The sequence below is a fragment of the Jaculus jaculus genome, chromosome 7 (assembly GCF_020740685.1).
Source record: "Jaculus jaculus isolate mJacJac1 chromosome 7, mJacJac1.mat.Y.cur, whole genome shotgun sequence".
Taxonomy (NCBI): domain Eukaryota; kingdom Metazoa; phylum Chordata; class Mammalia; order Rodentia; family Dipodidae; genus Jaculus; species Jaculus jaculus.
Window position 1 is genome coordinate 156,202,284 of NC_059108.1, and position 25,556 is coordinate 156,227,839.

The 25,556-nt window shown below is 59.3% G+C and overlaps 1 protein-coding gene across 1 annotated transcript; it reads left to right on the top strand.

Annotated features, from left to right (window-relative positions):
- Positions 1-334: 334 nt before the first annotated feature.
- Aspg (asparaginase) lies at positions 335-25,556 on the top strand. The gene is given in 16 exon segments (XM_045155605.1): positions 335-416; positions 5,766-5,874; positions 6,600-6,711; positions 8,244-8,369; positions 9,772-9,855; positions 10,567-10,693; positions 14,124-14,236; positions 15,310-15,492; positions 15,650-15,763; positions 16,075-16,197; positions 17,320-17,415; positions 17,637-17,800; positions 19,693-19,779; positions 21,433-21,532; positions 21,770-21,850; positions 25,056-25,556. Coding segments are annotated over 16 exon segments (2,202 nt in total).

Sequence of the window (25,556 nt, forward strand, 5' to 3'; positions counted from 1 at the left end):
TCTCCAGGTCCTTGACCACTGTACAGGCTTAAGAGATGCAAGCCCACACACCCTCAATGGCCAGCCCCTCCAGGCAGGTCCGCCAGGCCCCGCCCCTCCCTCACCCAAAGGCGACTCCCCCACCCCATCCGCGAGTCCTTCCCTTCCCCGCCCACGTCCACACTAGCCCAGTCCCGCAGCCCCTAGACCTCCGGGTCATCAGTGTAAGACTCCAGCAGGCCCCGCCCCGTCCCGCCGGCCCCGCCCCCTGCGCTGAGGCCCGCTCCCCGAAGTCCAGCGCGGTCACTCCAGCCGCCCGGCGTCCGTCTGCTGTCCCCCGTCGCGTGGACCCAGCATGGCGCGCGCCACGGAGCCCGAGCGACGGCTGCTGGTCGTCTACACCGGCGGCACCATCGGCATGCGGAGCGAGGGCGGTGGTGAGTGGGGGGCCACGACCCGGAGCCTGGGCCCTGAACCTGCAAGCGGACCCTGCCCGCCCTGCTGGGCACTCGTGGCGTGGAGTCAGGGGGAAGTGAGGGATGCCTGCCCCACCTTCCTGACCCGGGCACCACGGAGGTGGGAGGACAAGGTGTTCAGCACCTGGACACGTTAGGAAACGGGCAGGACCTCGCCCCTACGTCTGCTGGGGACCTGGCAGGCTGCTGTGGTTGGACTGGGCCACCTCTGCCGCGGGCCCAAGCTCCCCGAGGCATGCTACTTAGCTTGCCCGAAGGCGCCAGTTAGCTCTCCCTCTCAGCTGCCTCCCCTGCCAGCTGCCCTACTTGCTGCCCCTTCCCTCCACTGCCTTCCCAGGGGTCCGCTGGAGTCCAGGAACCTATTGTTAAAGGGTCTGTTGCCCACAGGTGCCCTGCACACATCATATACGCGACCCACTCCGCCCAGCTTTCCTCGTCCGTCCGGACACTCCTAGGGCACTCCCCGGGCACTCCCCAAGTCCATAGAGCCTGCAGGTCTGCTATTGGACTGTCTCCTTGCCAGTCCGTCCCGTCCCTCCTGTCCTGTATGACCTTCTATCCCTGGCAGCCACCCTTGGCCACCCCTTTCTGCTGCACTGGCTATCCAGGACTGTCACTTTTTCGTGGCAGCGGGTCTCAGCCCCGTCCCTGCAGACTTGACTTTCAGCAGCAGCAGCAGCAGTCAGTTCAAGTCTACATTACCTCCAGTGGGCTGTGTGCTGTGCCCCAGGTCACAGGCCCTAGTTGGGCCTGTCCTCATAGGGCTCAGGGGTGGCCCAGCTGCTGGGGGCCAGATCTCTGTAGTACCCTTCTGCCTCTGCTTGGGACACAGTTCACAGGTTGGCAAATGCAGGACGTGGTTTGGCCACTGTGCTTGACCCTCGCCACTGGAAGAGGCTGACCTTCAAAGTAACACACATTAAGGAGCTGGGCCCCAGAGCGCTAGTGGGCCCCAGGGCGTGGTGGGCATTTACTGACCTGGACCCCGGTGTCCGCTGTTGTGCCGTGTTGGGGCTGCTCTAACAGGGCTCCCCTGGGGACGCAAGGCCCATGGTAGCGGCTGCTTGTGGCTTGGCCAGGAGCAGCAGTGTGGGAAGAGGGGGAGAGGAGCACAGCGGGCTGGTGCAGAGAAGAGGTTGCTGTGCTGCCTGGAGGAATTGGCTCTGGGGACTTGGGCTCCGTGGACATGGGTCCTGTCACTTTTCCTGACACTGTCTCTCCAGGCCTGATACATGGGGAGTATGTGGGGGTGCAGGTGGCTCCCACACTGAAGGCTCTTCCTCCGACCAGCCCCAGGTCTTCATGGGATCCCATAGCCTGCAGCAAGGTCCTTCTCCCCTTCAGAATGGCTTTAGGGAGGGCAAGGAAGGTCAAGGCAAGATGCCTGGCCTGTGCTGACCAAGCAGCACACATGCATGAACAGCTGGGGTGACGCTCCAGGGCCTCCAGCCAGCCTCGCATGTGGCTGCAGCCAGCTGCTCTTCAGAGGCACGTAGATATGACCAGGCATCTCTACTCTTCACCTGAACATGTGTGTAAAGGGAAGAGGCTTCTGGGAAGGGCAACACCCACAGGCTAGGCAACCTGGGAATGAGCCCTCCATATGCCCTGCTGAGGAGGTTGTTGAACTTGTGGCTACAGGCCTCTTCCGCACCAATGACTAACCAGCAGGCCACCTCCTGTAAGGGGCAGTGAGTGGGGGTGGTGGCTTTAGCCAAGGGAAAGCTGTTTGGATTGTCGCTGTTGTAACACCATGTGTGTCTGCTGGTAAACAGTGGCCTGTAGGGCAGAAGGCACTTTATGCCAAGCCCTGCCAAGTTTGAGGAGAGCAGAGAGTGATGGTAGGGTTTACCCTTCCCCACCTTTTAGAGTTCAGTGACAACCATGAATCTAATGGCCCCATGCCTGGGCCCAGGCCCACCTCAGAGGACACCCAGGCACCCAAAGGCCTCCTTTGTTTCCTGGTGAGTCACTTGCCTGCTTCCTTTGGGAAACATGAGCACAGTAGTACAGCTGAATTTCTGGGAAAAGCAGCTCAGGCCACCCCTACCTATGGCATCCTACCCAGTGACCAGAGTTGGCCCCAGTCTTGGAGGCTTGCCAGTTGGGGCAATGCCTATGGCATCTTGGTGGCCACAGTGTGAGCCACAAGGGAGTCCCAGGAAGGGTGGGGCTTAGCATCCTAGGACTGGATGCTTTGGTGGGCCAGAAGAATCAGAGGTGGGTGTGCAGGTTAGTTTACTTAGGATAATGGAAGACATCACACAGATTCGCACCCTCGCTGGCCTTCCCATTCTCACTGTGCTGCAGTGTGCTGTGTGCTCCTAGGGGCCATGCCATGGTCAGCAGCAGGAGTCCAGCTCCACACAGTGGTGTCCTGCCCGTTGCAAGCACGTCCCACAACCCCCAAGCCACGTGCACTCCCACGTCATTCTTCCCATAAGCGGACCTCTGTATTTCCAAGAATGTTCCAGCCCCACTTGCTGTGGGGGAAGCTGGGGTGGAGTGTGGAGGTCTTGGTGTCCTGAGGCTGTCAACCACTTGGCACATGCCAAGTGCCTAAAAGCAGCAAGATTGACTTATTCAACTCTGGAAACAAAATGTCTTGAGCTGTTGGGAGGAGTCTTCCTGCCGCTTCCACCTTCTGGTGGCTCCCCGTGTTGTTGGGTTGTGGCTGCAGCCCTCTTGTGGGCAAGGCTGTGTGCCTGGCCTCTGCGCTGCACGTGCTTCTCCCCTCTGTGTCTCAAGTGCTCTGCCTCCATCTTGTGAGGACACAGATAACATTCCTTAGAGCCACCTGCAAAATCCAGCATCATCTCTCCATCTGAAGATCTCGTCACTGTCACACCTGCAGGTATCACACCCTGGGTTAGGATGTGGCCATTTTCAGGCCCCTTTTTAAGCCTGCTATGTATGGGGCCATGGACACGTGGTCCCGCATTGGATGGCTCCAGAATGGGGAGGCAGGTTGACATCATATCCAGGACATCTCTGGAGTACTGTGGGGCCGACACAGGCACTGTTTACTGAGCCTTGTCCACAGTGTTTCTGTCAGCAGTAGGCACAGCAGCACATTGCATTTCTGCAGATGTACATGAGGCCTTTGGGGTTTTGTGCCAGGTCACGGGAAGTGGCGAGGCCCGAGAGAGGCCACTGAAGTGGCAGGGAGAGGTGTGAGGAGGCCCAAGGAAGCCAGGGCCATGGCAGGGAGATGGGGGCAATGACTCTGCCAGCTCCAAAGCCTGTGGGGCTCTCCGTGCTGCTCCTGAGTGGCATAGATAGAGACCTGAGTTTGTGGTTGACCAGGTCTGGTGGTCAGTGAGGGCTGGCGGCAGCAGCCAAGCACTGCCAGCTGGACAGGGTGGGGAGGTGGGGGGATGCTGCTCGGGGAGAGGGCTGGTGAGCATCTGGGGCTTGTTGGGATGCTGCAGCGGGTCTCTTTGTTCAGATTCTAACTCCAGAAATGGGTGATCTGGCCACATGTGTACTTGGAGAGAGCATGCCAAGCCAGGCAGTAGGCTGTATGCTTGCAATTGTCAGAGGCAACAGGCTGAGGTGGGCAGTGAGGTTAGCCAGAGCCTGGCACCTCTCGGAGGCCAGCAGGTCTGCAAACTGCTTAAAGGGATGCAGCATGGCTGACCCCTCGCCTTGGCGCTCCCCAGTGACAGCAGCACCTCCCGGGGGAGAGGCAGCATGGGACGGGAAGGGTGGCTGGCTAGGGCTGTGCTAGGCTGACCTCAGGTCAGCTGTTCTCCACTCTAGGGGTCAGAGATGGGGCTCTTGCTCTTTCTCGTGCTGCTGACTACAGTATGTGTGACAGATAGAATTACTGCCTTCAGAGGGGCCTATTTTCCCACTGCTGCGCCTGGGAATGGGGCCTTGTGGCAAAGGGACTTGGCAGGGGTGATCAGAGAAGAGGTGGTGTGGGGGTCAGCTGGGTCTGGGCTTTGAAGGCGGAGGAACCTGGTGAGCAACAAGCCTGTAGCATCTGAGACTGAACCCCACTGTCCCAGGTGAGGCGCTGCCGCAGAGCGTCCAGTCGGGGGCATAGCCGGCCTGGCTCCTCTCCCAGGACTGGGAGATGATGACCAGGCCATTGAAGGCTCCAAGTTCTTGGGAATCAGATGCAGCAGCAGGCAGGGTCCAGTAAGCAAAGGCTGTGGCCGGGAGCAGGTGATGTCCAGCACTGACCCTCCTTGGCTGAGTCTCACGTGCTCAGTTAGCTGCTTCTCATGGGAGCAGGACCTTGTCTTCATTTCTGTGATCCCATGCCCGGGCAGGAGAATGTGTGAATGTGCCCAGAGAGGTTAGCTAACCTGCCCAAGGTCACAGCTCAGGGCAACAGCTTGGACTTCAATCCGACACTTTCTTGGCATGTTTACCAAGCAGTTGTGAACTTAGGGGGTCCGAAGATCAGGGTAGTGTCTGTGTGGTGTTCCCTTTGGTCCATGTTTCTGAGAATTGGAGGCTACAGGCAGAGGTGCAAATGATCTTTCTGGGGCATTTGTGTGCTAGACCCTAGCATTCAGGAGACAGGGTGGGGGACCTGAGCTAGACCCAGGAGGAATCTATGCAGTCTGTGCTCTGTGGGAGCTTGGAGTTGGCTTGTGGGAAGGGCATTGTGGTCTTGGCATCAAATGGTCTACCTGAGCTTTACCTTAAAGCACTCTGCTGGGAGGCAGAGATGGGTCTTTCGGCTAGCACCCACAGTGCCTCATGAATGGGGTGGAACTACAGGCACATGTGGCAGCCCTCCAGACAAAGCCCATGGACTGTGCTCAGTGACAGGAATTGTGGACACAGTTGATGTTAGCAGAGGCAAGAAGGGTGGAGTGGTAGGCAGGTTCCGTGGGCTGTCTGGTTTGAGCTGAGGCATCAGTCCAAGCCGCCATGGCTTCCAGTCTGGGGACCACTGCCTATACTCCAAGGGCAGCTTGGTCAAATCCTCCCAGTCATAAAGATTCTGTCTGGGACTGAAAAGTGGATCAGTGGCTAAAGGCACTTGCTTGCAGAGCCTGATGGCCTGGGTTTGATTCCCCATAAAGCCAGATACACAAAGTGGCACATGTGTCGAGTTTCTTTGCAGTGGCAGGAAGCCCTGGCATGCCTGTATTCCTTCTTTCTCTGTCTGCCCTTCTCCTTCTCTCATAAATAAATACATAATATTTTTGAAGAAAGGATTCTGTCTGGTCTGGCCCAGATCCTGTTCCCGGCCCTGTCCAGGGCCTGACACCCAGCAGGAGAAAAAGTGGTGACTGCGTGAGCTGGCTGTGGCTCTGACCTCACACTCCACCTGGGCTCTGTCTGCAGTACTGGTTCCCGGAAGAGGCCTGACTTCTGTCCTGAAGACGCTGCACATTTTCCATGATGAGGAGTATGCCCGGGCCCGTGGCCTGTCTGAGGATACCCTGGTGCTGCCGTGAGTGCATGTTCCTCAGGGGTCCAGGGCAGGGATGACCAGTTGCTGTTTGGGGGCTCAGGGATGGAGGGATCCTGAGACTGGACAGTGCTTTCAGAGGCCTGAGTAGCAGCTTCTAATCCCAGTGCTTCTGCATGAACCATTTGTTCAAGGTCTTTCTAACGCCTCTCACATTCATGGAGATGCAGAGCTGACCTTCAGCTGCCTCCCCCAAGGCTGGGACAATGCACTGCAGTGTGCCAGGGCCTCTGCTCATGTCTCCCACCTTCCCTTCTCTCTTCCTCGCCAAGCCTCTTGGTCCCCCAGGGGCAGGGGTAGAGGTGGCCCTCAACCAATATGGGAACCAGTCCATCAACAGAAACCGAGATGGCCCAGGTGGCCTCTCCTGACCCAGTATGGCTGTCCTGTTTCTTGGCACTGGCCTGGCTGCCTGGTGTCCTTCATGTTTTGTAGGCTGAGCTGAGGTAGACTTCTGCTCCCTGTGACCTGACCCCAGCCTGCCTTCCTCTCAGAGCTGGCCTGTCTGTCTCTGGAGATGTGGTCCCTTTCTCTGGGGACTGAAGATAGAAGGGGGATTACGCTCTGTACCATAGAGTGGAGCCCGTCCACACTTGTCCCACGGCCCCTCCTGCACCCCAGGCCAGAGAGCAGTGGAGTGGTCTGGTGGGGGGGGGTGTTTGGAGTAGGAGGGAGGCCTAGTAGGAGACGTGTTCTGTCCCCTGCAGCCCTGCCAGCCCTGACCAGAGGATCATCTACACAGTGCTGGAGTGCCAGCCCCTGTTTGACTCCAGTGACATGACCATCACTGAGTGGCTTCAGATTGCCCAGACCATAGAGGTAGCCAAGTGGGAATGTGGGCCGGGCAGTGTGGGCAGAGCTGTGGAGGGCTGAGTGTGCAGGTGTTTAACTGTGGGGAGGCTGTGCAGCCAAGGATGGCACTATGCGGCGTGGGTGGGCTTGAGGGCAGAACTATGGGCTGTGAGGGGCCTGTGGGGTGCTGGGATATGGGAGGGGCTGGGCGGGGATGGGGTGGGGCTGCGGAGAGCAGTGGAGCCAGAGGGCTGGACACAGCTGAACAGTGGGGCTCCGAAGCAGGGTTTGTTTTGGCTTACAGTTCCGCGGATACAGTTCATCGCGGCCGGGAAGGTGGCAGTAGGCACTTGGTCACACCCTCAGTCAGACAGCAGAGAGTGAACCGGAAGGGGGGCTGGCCTATACAACTTCAAGGCACCCCCGGGGTGACCCACTTCCTCCTACTACTAAAGGTTCTACAACTTTTCCAGACAGCACCAGCAGCTGGTGACCAAGTGGTCAAAGGCATCACTCGGTGGGGGCATTTCACAGTCAAAAAAAGCTCCACTGCAGGGTCGCGCACTGAGTGTCATGCTTGCCCTGGGGCCAGCCCCGCAGCAGCTTCCTCGCTGCTCCCCCACAGTCCCAACTTTGGCATTCAGGCCCAAGATCTGCCACATTCCCCTGAGTGGAGGGACTTCCCACCGACCGCCAGCCCCATCCTCATCTGCCTCCCCTTAGAAGCCCCTGCTCCCATGAGTATGGTCACTGGTGCTCCCAACTCACTTGCATATTTCCTGCCTAAGAGAAGCAGCCTGCTTCAGCTGTGAGCTTCCGGGGACAGTGTGTAACCCTGGATCTGTCCCCAGCTCAGGAATAGAGCTCCAGGGGCCACCCCCAGCCTGGGTGGGGGTGGCCCAAGGCAGTCTCATCTTTCTGTGGCTGGCAGGGCTCTGGGCTGGGCCTGCTCTGCTGAGGTCCACCTGGTGTCCTGAGGTCCCTGCAGCAGGGTTGACGGTGGCACAGCTTCATGAGGGCCTTGGCACTGCCCTTTATGAATGAGCAGCCAGGTCTTCTTTGACCAGCAGAGGGCACCCTGCCCTATGCAACTTCCTACCTTCCAGTGGCCTAGCCACAGACTGGAGCCCCGTGGCTCTCAGACCAGTGCCCTCACAGCCACAGCCTTGGCCAGTTCATGTACTGCTCAGTGACATGCTTGGGAAGGTTTCTGACACAAACCTCACATGCCCTGTCTGGGAGGCACTGTCTAGAAGTCCTGGGGGCCCGTCCCTGCGGTGTCAGAGCTCCTGAAATCCACAGTCACTTGTGTTCTGAAGCACCACTCCGAGGTGGGTAGCCTGAGCCTCTGGTCAGGCGTTGGCTTTCTAGAGAGGGCTCTGGGATGACAGTGGGTGACTGCATGGCAATTCCTCTAGCCCACCACCTTTATCCAGGTATTTTCCTCTTTCCTGTGGTCTGTGAAGGGAACAGACTACCATCTATAGCAGTGGTCACGCTGCCTGGAGATGGCCTACTGTAGGGAGGCCCGTCCACCCTGAGCGCACTCTCGTCCACAGAAACACTACACACAGTACCAGGGCTTTGTGATCATCCACGGGACAGACACCATGGCCTTCGCTGCCTCAGTACTCTCCTTCATACTGGAAAACCTGCAGAAGCCCATCATCCTCACTGGTGCCCAGGTAACATGGTCCAGTTCTCCGAGCCAGAGGCCTCCTGAGGCCACAGAGCCAGCTGGAAGTCAGCCCCAGGCTTCCTGCCCGGGGCAGCGACTCCCAATGTCATTCTTCTGTGTACTACCAGCTGGGGTATGTGGATACTCTAGACGGTAGCTAGTGGTGCCCATTATGGCCAGTTTACTCCTGCCGAAGTGCCCTGGCCAGCTCCCATCAGTCCTTGGGCCTGGGGATCCATGGCCTCCGGGGGGGTCTTATCCAGCAGTGAGGCCTCGGGAGTACTCAGAACCCAGAACAGCTCTGCCAAGCATGGCCTTCTTTTTTCTTAATGGGCCTTGTGTCTGCTGTCCTCTGCTCCCACCCAAAACTCAGCATGGTGGCTGCACATAGAGCAGCTGCCTCAGGAGACCCCCTCATCCACCTCTCAGACCTTTCTTCGCTGTGGTTCTCCCAGGAGTCTTAGAACATGACACCCCTTCCTCTCACTCTAACCTAATGCACATTTCTCAAAGCCAAGGCCAATGGAATATTCTAAGAAAGTGCTGTACTTGAGTGGAGGGAACAGAGGCAATCTGGGCCCCCACTATGGGCTACTAGTGGCTGACTCAGGGCCCCTCCTGCCTGTGAGTGGCATGGGGCTAATTTTACTCAACCCCCCTGGGAGCTTTCTTCATGGGCAGAGGAAGCCAGTGCCTAGGTCCGTCCAAGCAGAGCCTGATGGATGCTCCAGGGCATCCCTCTTGCCAAGTGCCAGCTGCTGTTGGGAGTGGTGGCTTGGCTATCTGCTAGCTTGGTCTCCTCAGTTACCCAGAGTCTCGCAGTGTAGCAGCCTCACTGCAGGAGTGTAAGGGTCCCCCCATACTCATGCACTGTGGGCGGGGGCTCCCTCCAGAAGCACTGTGCTAACCACCCTCTGCTTCTGGCTCCCTAGCTGGTCCTGCCTGAAGACCCTGGCCTCTGCACACCCACGCAATCCTGCCCATCTGTGTCTTCCTGGGCAGGAATGGAGGGGAGCTAGGTACTCTGCCCATATACTCCAGGCTCTGTCCACGGTAGCCTCGGGCAGTGGGGGGATAAGCCAGACTTCCCAGCATCTCTCAGGGAGGCCTTTCCATTACAGCCCACCCATTGCCCTTGGTACCGTGCTTAGCCCACAGCTCCTCAGATTTTGAGGGAACTGGACTAGGCAGCCATGTGGACTGTGATGGCTGTGATGACTGTGATGGATGTGAGGCTGCCTGCTGGGCACTCACTCTGTGTGGGACCCACGTAGGGAGGTAGAGGTTCCAGATGCAAGCTGCCCTGCCATCCCTCTCTCCTTGGCTAGGCCCAAGGGGCTTGCCTGGAGAGGGGCGCTGGTCCCATCCTGGCTTCCCAAACCTTAGCCATCCACCCCACCTCTCCCAAGGTGCCCATCCACACACTGTGGAACGACGGCCGTGAGAACCTGCTGGGGGCCTTGCTCATGGCTGGACAGTACATCATCCCCGAGGTACCTGGCCTGGCCGGCGTGGACGGCTGCCTAGGTGGAGGGTGGGACAAATGCTGACTGCAGCCTGGTACAGCCAGGAGCTCAGAGGAAGGCTTGCAGGTGTGGTGCCCTCTACGAGACCTTCAGACTGGGGATCAGGACTGTCTTTAAAGACTTGTCTCTCGAAAATAAAACACAAGGAAAGAAAATATACTGTGCCCACCTTAGGTTTGGTGTGTGTTAATGTCACTTGACACAGGACTCCCTGTCCCACCTGGTGGCACTTAAAGACATTACAAACCTGTTCCTCACAGGCAAGGAACAGAGCTGGCACGTGCTTTGTTTGGGCAGTGTACTGGGAAAGTGGGTGAGGTTCATGGCTTTACTGGAGGGTGGCTCAGAGACAAGCCCCACCTTGTTCACCCTGGCGGGGTCTCTGGAATCACTGGTTCCTTGTCCCGGTGGGCTGAGCAGCGGGGAGCCAGTTGTGTGGGGAGGGTATTGGACGGCATGAGCCCTCCTGCAGCTGGTCACCTGTGTACTGTGCTCAGACTTCCCTGGCCCTGGCACAGCAAGCTCAGGTGTCTGTGTTGGATGGGTTTTGGCAGGGCAGGAAAGTGCCTGAGGGAAGCAGCCGGCTGCAGAGACCTGGGTGGGTGTGTTGATGGTGGGAGCAGAGCAGCTGGAGGGTGCCACGGGCCCAGTTCTGAGCTACTGTCCCCACTTCCTCAGGTCTGCCTGTTCTTCCAGAACCAGCTTTTTCGGGGCAACCGGACAACCAAGGTGGACTCTCGAAAGTTTGCTGCCTTCTGTTCCCCCAACCTACCCCCTCTGGCCACGGTGGGTGTGGATGTCACAAGTAAGCAAATCTGAGAAGAGGCTCTGCTGGCTGAGAGTGAGGACTTGGGCCTGTGGGTTTGTGTGGTGTTGGGAGGCACTGTCAGGCCACTGCAGGCTTAGAACTAGGGAGTCTGCCTGGGAGGCTTGAGAGACCTGCTGTGTGTGTCCTGCCCCACCATATGGTCCTTAGCTGAGGAGTTCCACAGCTCTGTCGCACATCTGACCCTCCTTGGAACCTGGGCTTTGTGGTACAGTGTAGATCCCAAAGGGACCCTGTGTCTTCTGGGCCCCCAGGCCGTCCAGCTATCTGCATGAGGCCAACCTGTCTCTTCCCAATCCCAGTCCCAGGCTTGAGGCTTCCCTGAGGTACAGGGTAGTCTCTGAGGTCAGTACCCTAGTCAGGCCTTACTGGAGACTGGGGACACCCTAATGACCCCCTCCTGTCCACATGGAGTGTCTACCTTCCTGAGGGACCACTGCCTCCCTAGACTCGACACTGCTGTCTCTGGTCCTGTCCCACTCTCCCCCTTCAGGGTTTGTGTGTGGTCCAGGACAGGTGGGCTGTCCCCCCTCTGCTGCCCTCCCTGGCCCTGGCTCTTGAGTGCACTCCTAGGCCTGCCCAGTGACTGAGATACAGGCTACCCTACTACCTATGGGATTCTGACCCCAAGGGCCTGTTGTAGAAGAGGCTCCCACAGAATGAGGCGCCCTCTGGGGGGGCATTCTAGGGCATTGGGGCTTTGTAGGGATGAGTTCCCCATGTTCACAGTGGGGCTGGGCCACTGGTCTGGAACCAAACTGTTCTTGTCTGACAGCATGACTGTGACGCCCCAGCCCTCTGGGTAGGTGGAGGGGGCCAGAGATGGTCTTCACCCACATGGCACTTTTGCTTGGGCTCAGTGTGTCCACCTCGTGGGTGGACACAGTATTATGGGGCCGGCAGAGGACTCTTCTTGGGGCTGTCCAGTGCAGCTGCCCTGGGCTCCTTCTTTGGGGGGAGCAGCTCCCCAGAAAGGGTGGGGTTACTTCCTAAAAGCTTCTCTCACCACAAGACCCCAGGGGCTCAGCTTGTTTCAGGGTTCCTAACTGCACCCTCCCCCACTGCCCACCCCAGCACCTTCCAGGCAGTGAGAGGTCCATATCCCACCAATTTGTCCACTGCGTTGCACCCACCAGGGACTCGGGATGGCAGGGGTCCACTTATGCCCTGAGGGCAACAGTCAGGTTTCTGGAGGAGCCTGCATGGCCTGATGCTGGATGACATGGGCTGCCGGCCCGCACTTGGGGGGGCACTGGTGACCATGCAGCCTAACTCCCCGGAAGTGAGTCACTTCTTAGCTGGGTTCAGGACTGGAGCTCCTGCCATGGGGTAAAGAGGATGTTGTCCTGGATCCCAGGACGTCTTCCACCTGGGCCACAGGCTAATCCAGCCACAGCTTCCCTAGCCCAGAGCTCAGCCTCTCCCCTCACCATACCTCCCCCACCATCCTGCATGTGCCCCACCCACTAGCTGATGTCAGGTTGCCCAGCAGGTTCTGACACCTCATGTTGAGAAAGCTCATGCTGGACCCAGGGTGTGGCTGCTGGGGTGCTGGGGGTCCCAGTGAAACCTACATCAGCATGTGCCTGCCTCCTGCCAGCCAGTCTGGTACAGCACTGTGGTGATTTCATGTGACATGGGCCTCAGGCAGGCTGTCACTGGTTCTGGGAGGTGAGGGGAGCAGGCGACCGTCCTTGGTGATAGGGTGTACAAGGTCTGCTCAGCGCCGAGGGGGTCATGGTGGGCTGGGGGCAGCTGGTCCTGCAGGCTGCTTCTCTGTGTATCCAGTGCTCCCCCTTGCCTTCACTCCCCGCTTTCTCGCCGTGTGCTGCCTTTACCTGCGCCCTCATAGGGGGGTGGGAGGTGCCGCTGATAGAGTGGGTCCCCTGGGCATTCTGCCCACTAGCTCGGGGTCTTATGCCAATCTGCTGACACACAGACATGTGGAGCCCAGTGCCTACCTCTGTACATGTGAACCACCTTTCCCCCAGAAGTGCTGGGGCCACCCCCAGGCCCTGAGGCTAGGGTTCAGACTTGGTATATGCTCATAACAAGGCAGGGGCTGTTAGGGCCTGTATGCTGCCAACACTGAGGCCATGGGTAGACCAAAGCTGGCATGGCAAGCTGGGCCCTGAACCTCTTGAGCCCTGGATACACAGAGGGCCCCAGCACAGCAGAGGTGGGACAATGGTGATTCTGCTATGCTAAATGCCTCAGAGCCCAGAGCCACTGAGGCTCAAGAAAGGTTTTGCCCGAGGAGCAGGCACGCACAGTCAGGACCCTCCTCAGGTCTCATCTGTCTATTCCACAGTCCTCCTGACCCCATAAGAAAGATGTAAACCTACATGGCCTGCTGCGTCTGTCAGAGTACTTCACATGTGATCATAAACTAGAGAATGTTCTGGATACACAATTGGGGATGAGGGGGGACAGAGGTGGAAAGCAGGAGAGGGAGTGAGACCTTAGAGCAGCCCCACCCCACCCACCACAGCACCGGTCAGCTGACACAATGGCAGCTTGAGAAGTCCTTTGATTTAGAGATGTGCCTCTCGCCTGGGCAGACAGATAAGAGCAGGGTGGAGTGGGGCTGCTGCCATGAGAAGAGTTACGGCTGCAGAGTCACACAGAGACAAAGACTACCCCATGGTTAACCACCCTCCTGAGGAGAGGGGGAGAACTCCCAAGTCCTCCCTCCCTACAGGGCCTCTGGAGCTGGGGACAAAGAGGAAAGGCAGCAATGACTCCACCAGGCCACTGTCTCAGGCTGCCTGACTGGGAGGGTTCACTGCATGCTGGGATCAAGGGACGCTGAGCCAAATTCCTGTCCCTGTCTACCTTTCCCAGGCCTGGGATTCTGCCACTATTCAGCCTGGGAATGAGAAGGGTGGTGGGAACCAGGAGGCTCTTAGGGTTTGGGGTGAATTGGACGGAGACGTGTTTTTCCCAAAGGTGAGGGCCGAGAAGACTCACTCATTCATTCACTTGATGAGCAGCAGGCACTGAAGGTACCCAGCAAGGGACATGCCAGGGTGTCTGCTCAGAGGACATTGCCTACACTTCCTCTGGGACCCAGCAGACTGCTTGACTCTAGCCTTGGCACGTTGTTCATTCTGTTGGGCGCTGCTTCCTCCCGCGTGGCGTGTATTCCTCTGCAGCTCAGCCAGCCTGCCTCCGCGGGCCTCCTTGTCCCTCACCAGCCAGCAGCGTTCCAGTCCCACTCCGCAGCCCTGTCAGCTTGGTCAGCTGCATAGCCACTGCTTGAGCACGGATCTCGCTCCCGGGCCCTGGGCCTGTAGAGCCTGGAACAAGCCTGAGGGAGGCCAGCACTGAGGGAGCAGAGAGGCGCTGGGCTGGGGGCCTAGCTGGCAGTGGCCCACTTCTGCCACATTCCATCCTTCTGTCCTCGCAGTCAACAGGGATCTGGTACGGAAGGCCAGCAGGGAGGGCCAGCTGGTGGTGCACCGCGGCGTGGAGCGCGACGTGGGCCTGCTGACCTTCTACCCCGGGATCCCGGCCTCCCTGGTAGGGACCCCTCGCCAGGCCCCTGTGGTTGTCATGCTCCCGTGCCCCTAGGGCACTGCAGTGCCTTACCTGTGGCCCTAAGCATGTCTCGTGTGGTGTGGATCCTGTGCCCCTCCACATACATACGGGGCTCCCCGGTGCTACGCGCCTCCCTTTGTCCCAGGCCCTTCCCAGCCCGGGTATGCAAAAAGGGGAGGCAGCCCCACCCTCGCAGCTGAGGCTGCCCCTTCCTGGCTGACAGTCTGGCCTGCATGAAGGTGTGAGAGGCTGCGCCCACTCCCTGCCACCTAAGCTGATACCGTGGAGCCCAGCTGCCTTATCTGCGACATGGGCTTGTGCGTGGGTGTGGAGGGCGCTGCTGACTCCTAGCGCCACCATCAGGCCGTCACCGTGGGGCCGACTGGGAATGACACCAGGACTGCTTTCTCGCATTTACTTTCCTATTCCTATTTTTCTCTTTTCTTCAGTTCTTTTCAGACAAGATCTTTCTATGTAGCCAGGCTGGCCTTGAACTTGCGATTTCTCCTGCCTGGGCCTCCTCGCGGCTATGGCTCTGCTCCTCCTGGCCACTTCAGTTTTGTGCACCCCTTTGTCTGCTTCCTGTCCTTGGCCTCTGAGTCCCCAGTTCTCTCAGCAGGGACCCTGGTGCCTCCCTCATCTGTTTCCCAAGATGCTGTCCTCTGTCACTTGAGTGGAGGAGCCTGGGGGATGTGGGCAGGGTCAGCTCTGAGGGACCCCGTGTGCATGTTGGATCAGCACCCTGTCAGGTCTCCAGCACTGCTCCCAGGAGCCCCTGCTGAGTGCCAGGCAGGGCAGTGCCCGAGCTTGCTGACGGCGGCGTCTGCTGTCTATACCCACCGTGTCTGGAGCCCTGCCTCTGTGGCCCAGCAATCCTCCACTGTGGAGGGCTAGGAGGGGCTGTGGCTGCACGTAGCATCAGAGCACGGCCACGCAGGAAGGGAGATGGCTAGCTGCTTCCAACTTTTGGTTCAGCTAGCACAGGAAGCCCAGAGCATGCCTTGCAGCTCCAAAGCCTGCTGGAGCTCCCGCCAGCCTGCATCCCACCTGTGCAGGTTCGGGCCTTCCTGCAGCCCCCACTGAAGGGCCTGGTCGTGGAGACCTTCGGCTCAGGGAATGGGCCTACCAAGCCAGACCTGCTGCAGGAGCTGCGGGCAGCAGTTGCGCGAGGCGTAGTCATCGTCAACTGTACCCACTGCCTCCAGGGAGCCGTGACCTCGGATTATGCATCTGGCGCGGTAGGGATGGGACGCGGAGGGCTGGGGAAAAGCATAAGGGCAAATGTCACTGAGCTCTGCCCGCTCCCAAGGTGGGGGATCTCTGGGCTGGGGCAGGGAGACCCAGGTTGGACCACGGACCTGCCACTCTTTCTGGTCTGTGCAACCCTCATCTCAGGCAATGGCAGGTGCTGGCATTATCCCAGGATTCGACATGACATCAGAGGCTGCCCTGGCCAAGCTGTCCTATGTGCTGGGACAGCCTGGGCTCAGCCTGGATGACAGGAAGGAGGTATATGCAGCCCTGGAGCTGGGCCAGAGACTCACAGTGCCCATGTGAGCACATTGTGCATCAAACTGCCCCCTGAGAGCTCCCTGGAGGCTCAGGAAGAGTGGGGGCCTGGACTGGGAGGTGCTGTGTGTGTGGTTTAGAAGGGGCTGGACTGGCTGGGGCCACACTAAACCCTTGGATGGAGCATGAGGTGGAGTTTCAGGCCTGCAGCAGACCCTCCCCTGCCCTAGGGGTCTCGACCCCCTTGATTGTCTGGACACCCTGACCTGGCCCTGACTGAGCCCAGCAGCCTCTGTGTCTTCCTGCCCCAGATGCTGACCAAGGACCTCCGCGGGGAGGTGACGCTGCCTGTGGCGGATGAGCGCCGGTCCTCCCTGCAGTGTGGCACCATGGGCCACAGAGTGGCCTGGCTCCTCGGTCTCAGTGGCAGGCAGGTACTACACAGAAGGTTAGGAATGGCCATGGCACCCCCGTGGGATGGCAAAAGCCGGCCTCTGTAGCTCTGTAGGACGGAAGGTTGACAGGAGGAGGACGAGGGCTTGATGAGAAGATCTGAGGAACCCGTGGGGCAGAATTGGGTCAGGGACCTGCTCAGAGTGTGTAGGCAGAGATGGGTACCCAGCAAGGGTTGCTGTGACCAGGCCTATCAGCACTTCCCCAGGTACATTACTGCTTCAGAGCTGGGGTGTCCCTGAGCAAGGTGGAGACAGTTTCTCTCCTGGGTGCCCAAGAGTCAGGAGTGATTTGGGGGTTACAGCTCCCACACCTGCATCTGTGGACATGGTCCAACCTCTAAGCTTCCTGCCTTCAAGACCTGGGTGTCCAGACCCATGAACAGGCAGTTGAAGACCCTACAACCTGGCTGCCCAGCATGTGGCCAGGGGCTACTTAGGGTCGGGGTGGAGCCTCCTGGCCCCTGCTGCCGAGCTGCTATGTGAGGCACGTCATTAAGTGTTGGGGTGGGCAGTGGCCAGATGAAAGGGACTAGGTGTGTGACCTGTCATTAGGGTGGCTGCATGGGGCCCCTGATGCCTCTAGGGACCCAGCTAGCCAGCAGCAGCCTGTGATCAGACCAGCCGTGGACGCTGGATAATGTGGCACTTCAGGCACCTTCTGTGACCTTACAAAGCCCCTGGGAAAGTAGGTGCTATTGTGGGTGGCCCTTGTAGGAATGCTGGGCCTTTGCAGTTAAGCCCTTCTGGGTGGTAGGGTGTCTTCACCCTTCCCACCCTAACCCTATCAGCAGTGCAGAGAAAGGAGATAGGTCTTGAGTGTGGTGCAGGCCTTGCCGAGTACCTGGTGAGGAGCCAGGTGGCCTGGTAGGCTGACCTTTGACATGGGGGCAGATGGGCCTCTGGGTGGACAGAAAGGTTCCAGTCAAAGGCCTCCAATAGAATGGTGGTGGTGCTTTTCCACTGTGCTGGGTCCCCTTCCCTATTGTGGGGAGGCAGGGTTGACATGGTTTGGGGACCATCAGCTCTGCTTGTCCTTACGCTGAGAGAATGAAGGGCCTCAGAACATGGCAGGGCCCCAGGATGCCACCATCTTCCTACCAGGAGGCTGATGCCATACAGGATGTCCTGATGCCCAGCCTGGCTCAGGCTGTGGCCCACACTGGTGATCTGGCTACTCTGCAGGCCCTTGTGGAGCTGGTGAGCCTCCTTCCCACCCCAAGGAGTCCAGCAAAACCCTTCAGGGCCTCACTGACCCTGCTAGGCTCGGCAGTGGTACCAGCATGCCAGCCAGGGGGCCTTGCTGTGGCTTTGGGCGGATGTGGTTTTTGCGGATCCTACTTCCCTCCTCCCCCTCCTCTTCCCATGGCCTGCCTGGCCCTGCCTAGCCCTCTTGGGGATGCATTCCCTGTGTTACCCAGGGCCATGACCTGAGCCTGGAGGGTTCTAGCGGTCAAACCCCACTGCATGTGGCTGCACGGAGGGGCCACACTGAAGTGGTTACCATGCTGTTGCGGAGAGGTGTTGACGTGAACACCCACAACGAGGATGGCCACAGCCCACTGATGCTGGCCGTGAAGGGCAGGTACCAGGGGCCTGGGCATTGCCATGAGTGGGTGGACAGGGGCTGCACAGAGAATGCGGGCATAGATCAGGTGAGGCATGAACACAGCCAGTGAAGGAGGCTTGACCCCAGAGGTGGGGTGGGGGGCGAGAATGCCACTGGCACAACATGAGGGGTTCTGGGTGTGCCCCAGTCTGTGTGCACTGGGTCAGGGCAGAGAAAGAGCTGGTAGATGGGCTGTGCCCGGCACAGATACCATGGGGGGAGATCCCTACCTGGCTCCCACCTTACCCGGGAAGGTTGAGTCCTGCAGGGCTGGAAGTGTCGCCCACCTTGGCCTGTTCTCTCCAGTTCTACCTGACAGTCCTTGGCAGGCGGGGCTCAGCCCTGGCGACGCCAAGAGTGAGCATACAGACATTGCCCAGCAGGTTGTTGAGGAAAGAGGCCAGGGTCCCGTGGGTGTCCTCAGGCCTGTCTGGCTCTGGCATCAGTCAGGAAGGCTTCAGACCACCATGTCACTATGTCTCATGGCCGTACTCCTGTCCCCAGCCGGGGCAGCATCAGGTGTGGAGGCATGTGGGCATGCTGTCAGGTGCTTCTTTCTGTACCCTGTGTCACACATGTTGGCAGCTTGGTGTGGTATAGCAGGGGGACAGACCTGTTTGGAATGGGTGCCCCCCGCCTCATTCCAGATCAGCTTCCCTGGGCTTCCCCCAGAGGCACATGGCCTACAGAGCCTGGGGCATTGGAGAGAGGGTGCTTGTGAGACAGACACACAGGGAGGCTGAGAGTCTGAGCTCAGACTCACCCGGTGGTGCTGTCCAACCCTGGCCCCACTCTGGAGGGGTCAGCATTTTCTTTCTAGAACAGGCCTGATGTGTGGATGGGGGTCTCAGGGAGACGCCTGCTCCAAGCTGGGGTGATCTGCGTCGGAAGTCCACTGAGCGTCGGCAGTGTGGGTGGGTGGAGACCCAGATCGCCTGCTAGTCTTATTGTATAGGGTAGTCAGGGTGCACAGAGTTTGGCAGGCTGGGGACCTCCCAGCCCATTACCCAAATTCCTCCAGTGCACCATAAAAGTGAGGTGGAGCCAGGCGTGCTGGCGCACACCTTTAATCCCAGCACAGGGGAGGCAGAGGTAGGAGGATCGCCGTGAGTTTGAGGCCACCCTGAGACTCCATAGTGAATTCCAGGTCAGCCTGAGCTAGAGTGAGACCCTACCTTGAAAACCAAAAACAAAACAACAGAGGGGGGTGGCCATGTAATTTTATTTACGACCAACACTTGGCAGAAGAAGAAGGGGGCATACTTGGAAATTGTGGCGTGAAAGGCAGGATGGCCCCATCCCACTTTGCCAGGTGGCCTCGGGCTGGGCATGACAGTTCCTTGGCCTTGCTGGAGCCCTCACCCCAGCAGGTGGCTCCCTCCCAGGCCTGGCTCAGCAACACTGCCTCAGGAAGTGCCTCAGCCTCACAGGGGCAGTGTTGGCTGGCGTGACTGACTCCATTTCTCCAAAACCTACTATGGGCCTGGCCAGGCAGGTCACCGCAGGTGTGCGACACAATGGGGCTGACCTCTAGGACGCTGTCCTTTGGATAGGCCAGGTGACCACCTGGGTACACAGTTTGCATGTCCAATTGCTTAGACAGGGCTGATTGGTGCCTTTTGACCCCACACTGAAGACCCCAGGTAACCTGGGAACTTGTCCAGACAAATGGAAGCCATAGACCTTAAGATGACATTTTGGGCCTGGGCAAAGGGCCCAGGGGCAGCCTTTATCCGGGCCAGGTGTGGGTCCCAGAAGGGCAGGTCTTGCTCCCTGTGGCCAGGACACAAGTACCAGTTAGTATCTGAGAGCAGAGGCAGGTAGGCAAGGTCTGGAGACGGCCAACAGGCAGCACTTTCTTGTGGCAGGCATCGGGGTGTCATCGGACTACTGCGAGCAGCTGGAGCTTGCTTGTCCCCCCAGGAGCTGGAGGATGCAGGGACAGAGCTGTGCAGGTGAGAGGTGACAGGTGAGAGTGCCCGTGTGGGGAGGGGCCAGGTTCTGGAAGGCCTGCTGGGAGGGTCAGGTCAGAGGGTTGGAGGCTGAAGAGGGGAAGCCCATGCCTTGGTGGTGTGTAGTCGCCTGACAGACAGGCAGTCCTGTTTGCCCCAAATCCAGTTACAGGAGTTGTCCTGGTCTGAGAGCAGTCCAGCAAGTGCGCATGGGGGGGGGGGGAAGAATGTGTGTGTGCGTGCGCGTGCGCACGCATGCACGCTCACTTGTGTGTGAATGAATGGTGGACTCAGGAAGCATGAGAAGTGGTCAAAAAAGGGAGAGGCCAGTCACTGAATATGGTGGTGCGTCCTTTAATCCCAACACTTTGAGTTCAAGGCCAGCCTAGGCTAGAGTGAGACCTTGACTCAAAATAAAGGTGGAAGAAGAAGGAGGAGGAGAAAAGCCGAGGTGGGATCCAGGCTGGGCTGGGTGGTAGCCAGGGTGGGGCGCGCTCAGCAGTGTGCCTGGGGCATGAGCAACGGCTGTGGGTCTGCTGGTGGACTGGGTGGGACACCCCAGTTTGCTGGCCCCTGCACTGGTCTGCACTGTCCCCGCCTCCACCTTCGCCAGAGATGGAGGATGAGGAGAGGTTCACACAGGTGACAGGATGTGAGGGGGACCCAAGAGAGCTAAAGTTGGTCTTGGCTTTGAAGAGAATTTTGGGGTCACTTGGTCCAGGGTGATGGGGAAACTGAGGCAGGAGGCAGGTCCCAGAACCAGTATCTTGCAAGACTCTAACCTGAGCTGCTGTCTGGGCTGTGGTGTGGGGAGGCGGCTCATGATGCTTCCATTGTGACTCACCCCAGAAATCACCCAGTGCTTCTTGGTTGCGGGAGTGGTTACAGCCTCCTGAGCAGGAGGGGTCATCAAGTCACTTAGGCCTTGGGGGTGCTCTTTCCTTCATCTCCTAGTTCCTTGGACCCACCAGCTCCCCAGGGCAGAAAGATGGGAAGCGTGCGAGGATGCAGACACTGGCCAGAGCCAGGGTACCCTCATTCCAACCCCCTTTCCAAATAGGTGCCCCTATGGGGGCCCAGGCCAGGCTCCACTTGACACTTCATCCCCACTTAAAACTCCTGGCGTTTCAAGGCTGGTTGGGCCCCTCCCAACCCCCAGGGAGAGGCTGGACCCCACAGATGGGGCACACCCTGGGCTTCCTGCAGCCTCTGGGGTCCAGGAAACCCTGACCCAACTCCTCCAGGGTCCCCTCCTTCACAGCCACTGGTTGCCTCCCACCACCCTCTGCCTTTTAGGCCTGGGCTCTATCTCGAAGCCCCGCCCATAAGGCCTGTGTTGTGAAATATGAAACTAACTGGCAGGTGGAGGGTGTGTGCATGCTTATGGGTGCTTGTGCACAGGAGTAGTGTGTGTGTGTGTGTGTGTGTGTGTGTGTGTGTGTGTGTGTGTGTTGGTATGCGCCCTTGAACTGAGTCACAGTCACACCCACTGAGTGAAACCGCTGGAGGCTGAGACTCCTGCCCCAGGGCCCAGCCTTGCTGGGTCAGCTGTTTGGGACTGGCTTTGTAAGAGCGCTCAGGGCACTGGGAGGGGTGCTGGATGTGGGCAGGTAATGGTGGGCCAGCAGGCCCTGACAGCTTCCCTCCATCCCCCAGGCTGGCACACAGGGCTGACAGTGAAGGCCTGCGGGCATGGTGGCAGGCAGGAGCTGACCTAGAGCAGCCAGGCTATGATGGGCGCAGTGCCCTGTGCATTGTGAGTGTTCTGCCTCTTGTGTCCTCCCTAGAGGCCTCCTGACTGGCCCTCAGCTTCTGGGATCAAAGTGTCCCAGCCCAGCTAGGGACATGCTTCCCCCACAAGCAGTCCATAAGGCTGTCCTGCTTTGCTGTCCTAAGAGGGTGGGAGACCTGAGCCCTGTGTCCAGGTAGGAGGAGCCAGAGGGGGCTGAGTAGAGCATCCTGGCAGGTAGGGCTCACGTGTCTCCCTCCACAGGCCGAAGCAGCTGGGAACGCAGAGGTGGTGGCCCTTCTGAAGAACCTTCAGGGCGGGGTTGGTGCGTAGGCTCCAGCCTCAGTAAGTCCCTGGGTAGGGCTGGCATCCCCTCAGAGAGCTCCCATTGGTTGTGGCTGGGCCTGACTGGGGACATGCCCCAGAGCCCGTACTGAGAGGGCTACCAGGGTGTGCAAAACCAGGCCTCAGACCCTGTGCTGTACCCTGTACCAGCTCACTGCCTGTCCTGGGGGCCCAGGCCAGGCTCCACTTGACACTTCATCCCCACTTGAAACTCCTGGTGTTTCAAGGCTGGTTGGGCCCCTCCCAACCCCCAGGGAGAGGCTGGACCCCACAGATGGGGCACACCCTGGACTTCCGCATGTTCTCAGTAGACTTCCCTTCCAGAAGGCGCTATGTGGAGCTCAACCTGAAGTCACCTTGTTGCATTGTGAGCCTTTCCTGGTGTAGCCAGCTGGAGGAACCTCACACAGGCTCCCTCTGCCTGAGACAGTGCCTCCACTGCCGGCTCTGTTTCCCAGTCTACTTCCATGACAAGAGTCTGGAGAACTCTGTTGGCAGAATGTCAATAAAGTTGTTGGAGGGACAGCTGCCTCCCCAGGCCCCCAAAGCCAGGCTGGATGAGTATGTGGGCTGTTACTATGGAGGTGTGTGGGAAGTAGGCCTCGGGCTGTGGAGCAGAGAGCCGTCTGTGTAGCCAGTGAATGGGCCACTTAGGCAATCTTCCCAAGGCCAGGCAGGGCAGGGTGGCATGGGGGAGAAGCTTGGGGAACCCAGCTTCCTGCCTGGCCTCCACCCGATTTGTTCATGTCTGCACACCCTGATTCTCCTCCTCTGGTGCTGGCACCTCCTCGGGGCAGTCGGGCTGAGGAGGCCCAAGAGCTAAGGGGTGGTTGGCACTGCAGACAGCCCCCAGCAGTACTCACTGCACTCCCCAGCCTGCCACCCTCTGTGATTCAAGCTGCCTGCTGAGGAGGCAGGAACCCTGCTGTCTGGCATGGGTGGGGGGTTGGGTGCCTTGGCTAAGTCCTAAGGGGTTCGTTTCAGGGTATAGATTCCTGCTCAGTCCTGGGTCCAAATGTCAAGAATTTATCAGGAATAGGGCCCACCCACCCTAGGCTCTTGTTCATAGTATGAGCAGCAAGGAGCTTCTCCAAGTCTCAGGTCCCCTGCCTCATGCCCACCTGTCTCTTGACTAAGCTCAAGAGGACTCCCTCTCTTCCCCCATGAGGTTGTGTGCCCCTGGGATGGTGGGTGGGACTATGACCCCAAGAGCTGGCTCTTGGCACTCAGGTGGGCTAGTCTGGGGCTGCCCTGCCCATACCTCAGGCTCCTCAGCCTGATTCCCAGGCCCCGGCTGGTGTTCCCTTGGCAGCTTCCCAGTTCCCCACCCAGACAGGTGTGCCTGGGCCTTGCACAACCAGGTAACACCACCTTAGCATGGTAGGGCCAGAAAGCCTTTGCCCCATACCTGGTGAAGTCCTGGTGAGTGGGCGAGGAGGGCCATGGGGCACAAACGCCAGAAGTCCTGATGCCACCTGTGGACTGAAATCACTGGGGTTCAGGGTGGGTGGTGGAATAGTCCATATGCCTGATGGAAGAGTGGAGGGCAAGCTTGCTGTGGCATCTACGAGACATGGTTCTTCACAGTGCCCAGGCCTTCCCTCCCTCTGCTCCCAAAGGACTGGCATGACTATGGTCACACTACACTGTGTAGGCTGGGTCAGTGCTGGAGGCTTCCTTCCCTACTCCACAGGACCCTTCCTAGCAGGCGGAGAGACCTACCAGCCAGGGAGGCCTGGCTGAGGCTTTCCCCAAAGTGGGTCACGTGGGTTCAGTAGAGATGTTTGGGGGCAGTAGAGGTCAGGGGCTTCAGCATCTGGGCAGGTGAAGGGGACTTCCACCAAGCCTGACAGCCAAGCCTGGTTCTTGGGCCCCTTTGCACTTGATGCTGAGCTGAGGGCCTCACAACTGGCGTTACTGGAAAGCTGTGGACAGTCACCGGCACTGTGTGGAATTCTTGGAGTGACGGTTCTTTGCGAAGACCAGCAGTAGGAGAGTTAGCTCCTCTTGAGGGCTAGGGAGAAGTACTGTAGCTAGAGGGCCCCCAGCCCTTCACTACAGAGGGAAGTCACAACATGACACCTCACATTCTGCCACATATTGGCCTGCTCTTTCAGGTCCTAGGCCACCAGGCTCCTAAGCAGGGAGCTGGGTCATCCTTTATTTTCCACTTGAAGAAACCATGGTACAGATCTGTGTGGGCCACTGGCCCCTGCAGAGCTGAGGGGCCCCAGGATCAGCCTCTTCTCTGGACATGGTGTGGGGCCCCTCAGCTCTGCTCAGGCATGTGGGAGGCAGTTGGAGCCCCATCCCCTGCAGGGTGCATTGTTCACACTGGTAGCGTGGCTTCCACTCTGGGTGCCAGGGCTATCTCTGGGAATATCTCCCTTTCATCACAGCCTGTTTGCCCAGGTCTTCCTAGCCTAGAAGAGAACCAGACTTTGCAATTGAGGTACCCCTGGCCATCCCCCAACTCCCCACACCCATCACAAACAGATTTCTCCTCCTGGTCACACCTAAGTATCTTCAAGCTGCAAGGGAGCTACAGAGGCTTGTAATCAACACTGCCCCCCCCCCCATATTCCCCTCTGAGGCTAAGACAGTACCTGCTTTTGCTCAGGGAAGAGACCCACCCAAGCTGGTTGTGGAGGGGGCTTCTGCCCTGGACTAGGCTGTTCCAAGATATAATGCTATTAACAGGAAGTGGGTTGTTCCAGCCCAGGCAGTGTGTGGTCACCACCCCATACTGGCCCCTCTGACCCATTCAGAACTACAGACTTCAATGGCAAGAGCTGCGGGGCTTCCAAAAAGTCACTGTTCCTCTCTGAGCCTCAGTTTCCCAATTGCAAAATGGAAATACAATCTGGGTATGATGAGGCACGCCTTTAATTCCAGCCCTCAGGAGGCAAGGTAGAAGGATGACCATGAGTTCGAGGCCACCCTGAGACTACATTGTGAATTCCAGGTCAGCAGCCTGGGCTACAGACCCTACTGTGAAAAACCTATATACATGTGTATGTCTCTCTCTCACAATTCGGTAGCTGACGAGAGGGCGCTGGGGACCTCTGGCTTGGGGGCTGGGCCAGGCAGGGCCTGGGGGTGGACAAGGGGAGGCCGGCGTCTGCTAACCAGAAACCCGACGCTCGCTGCCTCCAGTTTCACTTTCTCTTCGTTCCCTCCCCCTCCCACGGAGTTCGCTTTGAAGTGGGTGCGCGGCACGGGCGTGTCCACCCGGCCCGCCCCCCGCGGCACCTGGGCCCGGCGGCCCCGCGGCGAGCTCGGCGGCCCGCGCGTCCCTCCTCCGCGCGCCGACCCCGGCCTGGTGCGCGCGGCTGGGCCGGGCTGGGGGCGGGGGCGGGGGCGCCGGGCCGAGCAGATCCCGCGGCCGGTGAGTCAGGGCCACCCCCGCGCGGGCGCGTCCGGCGGGTCCCGGGGCCGACCCGCCGCGCGACCCGACCCGCGGGCCCGGAAAAACCGGTCTGGCCAGCGCGGCGGGCGCGTTCCGGCGCCGAGCAGGGCGGCTTCGCCGCATAAAAGGCGCCGGCGGTCGGAGCGCAGCCGCTCGGGGCGCAGCCACCCGCCCGCCGGTCGGGCCACGCGGGCTCGGGTGGCCGGCCGTCCCGGGGAGCGCGCGGCCCGGGCTCGTCTCCGCACTGCGCGTCGGGCGGGACGTCGCGGACCGCGCGCCGGGTCCAGTGGTTCTTAA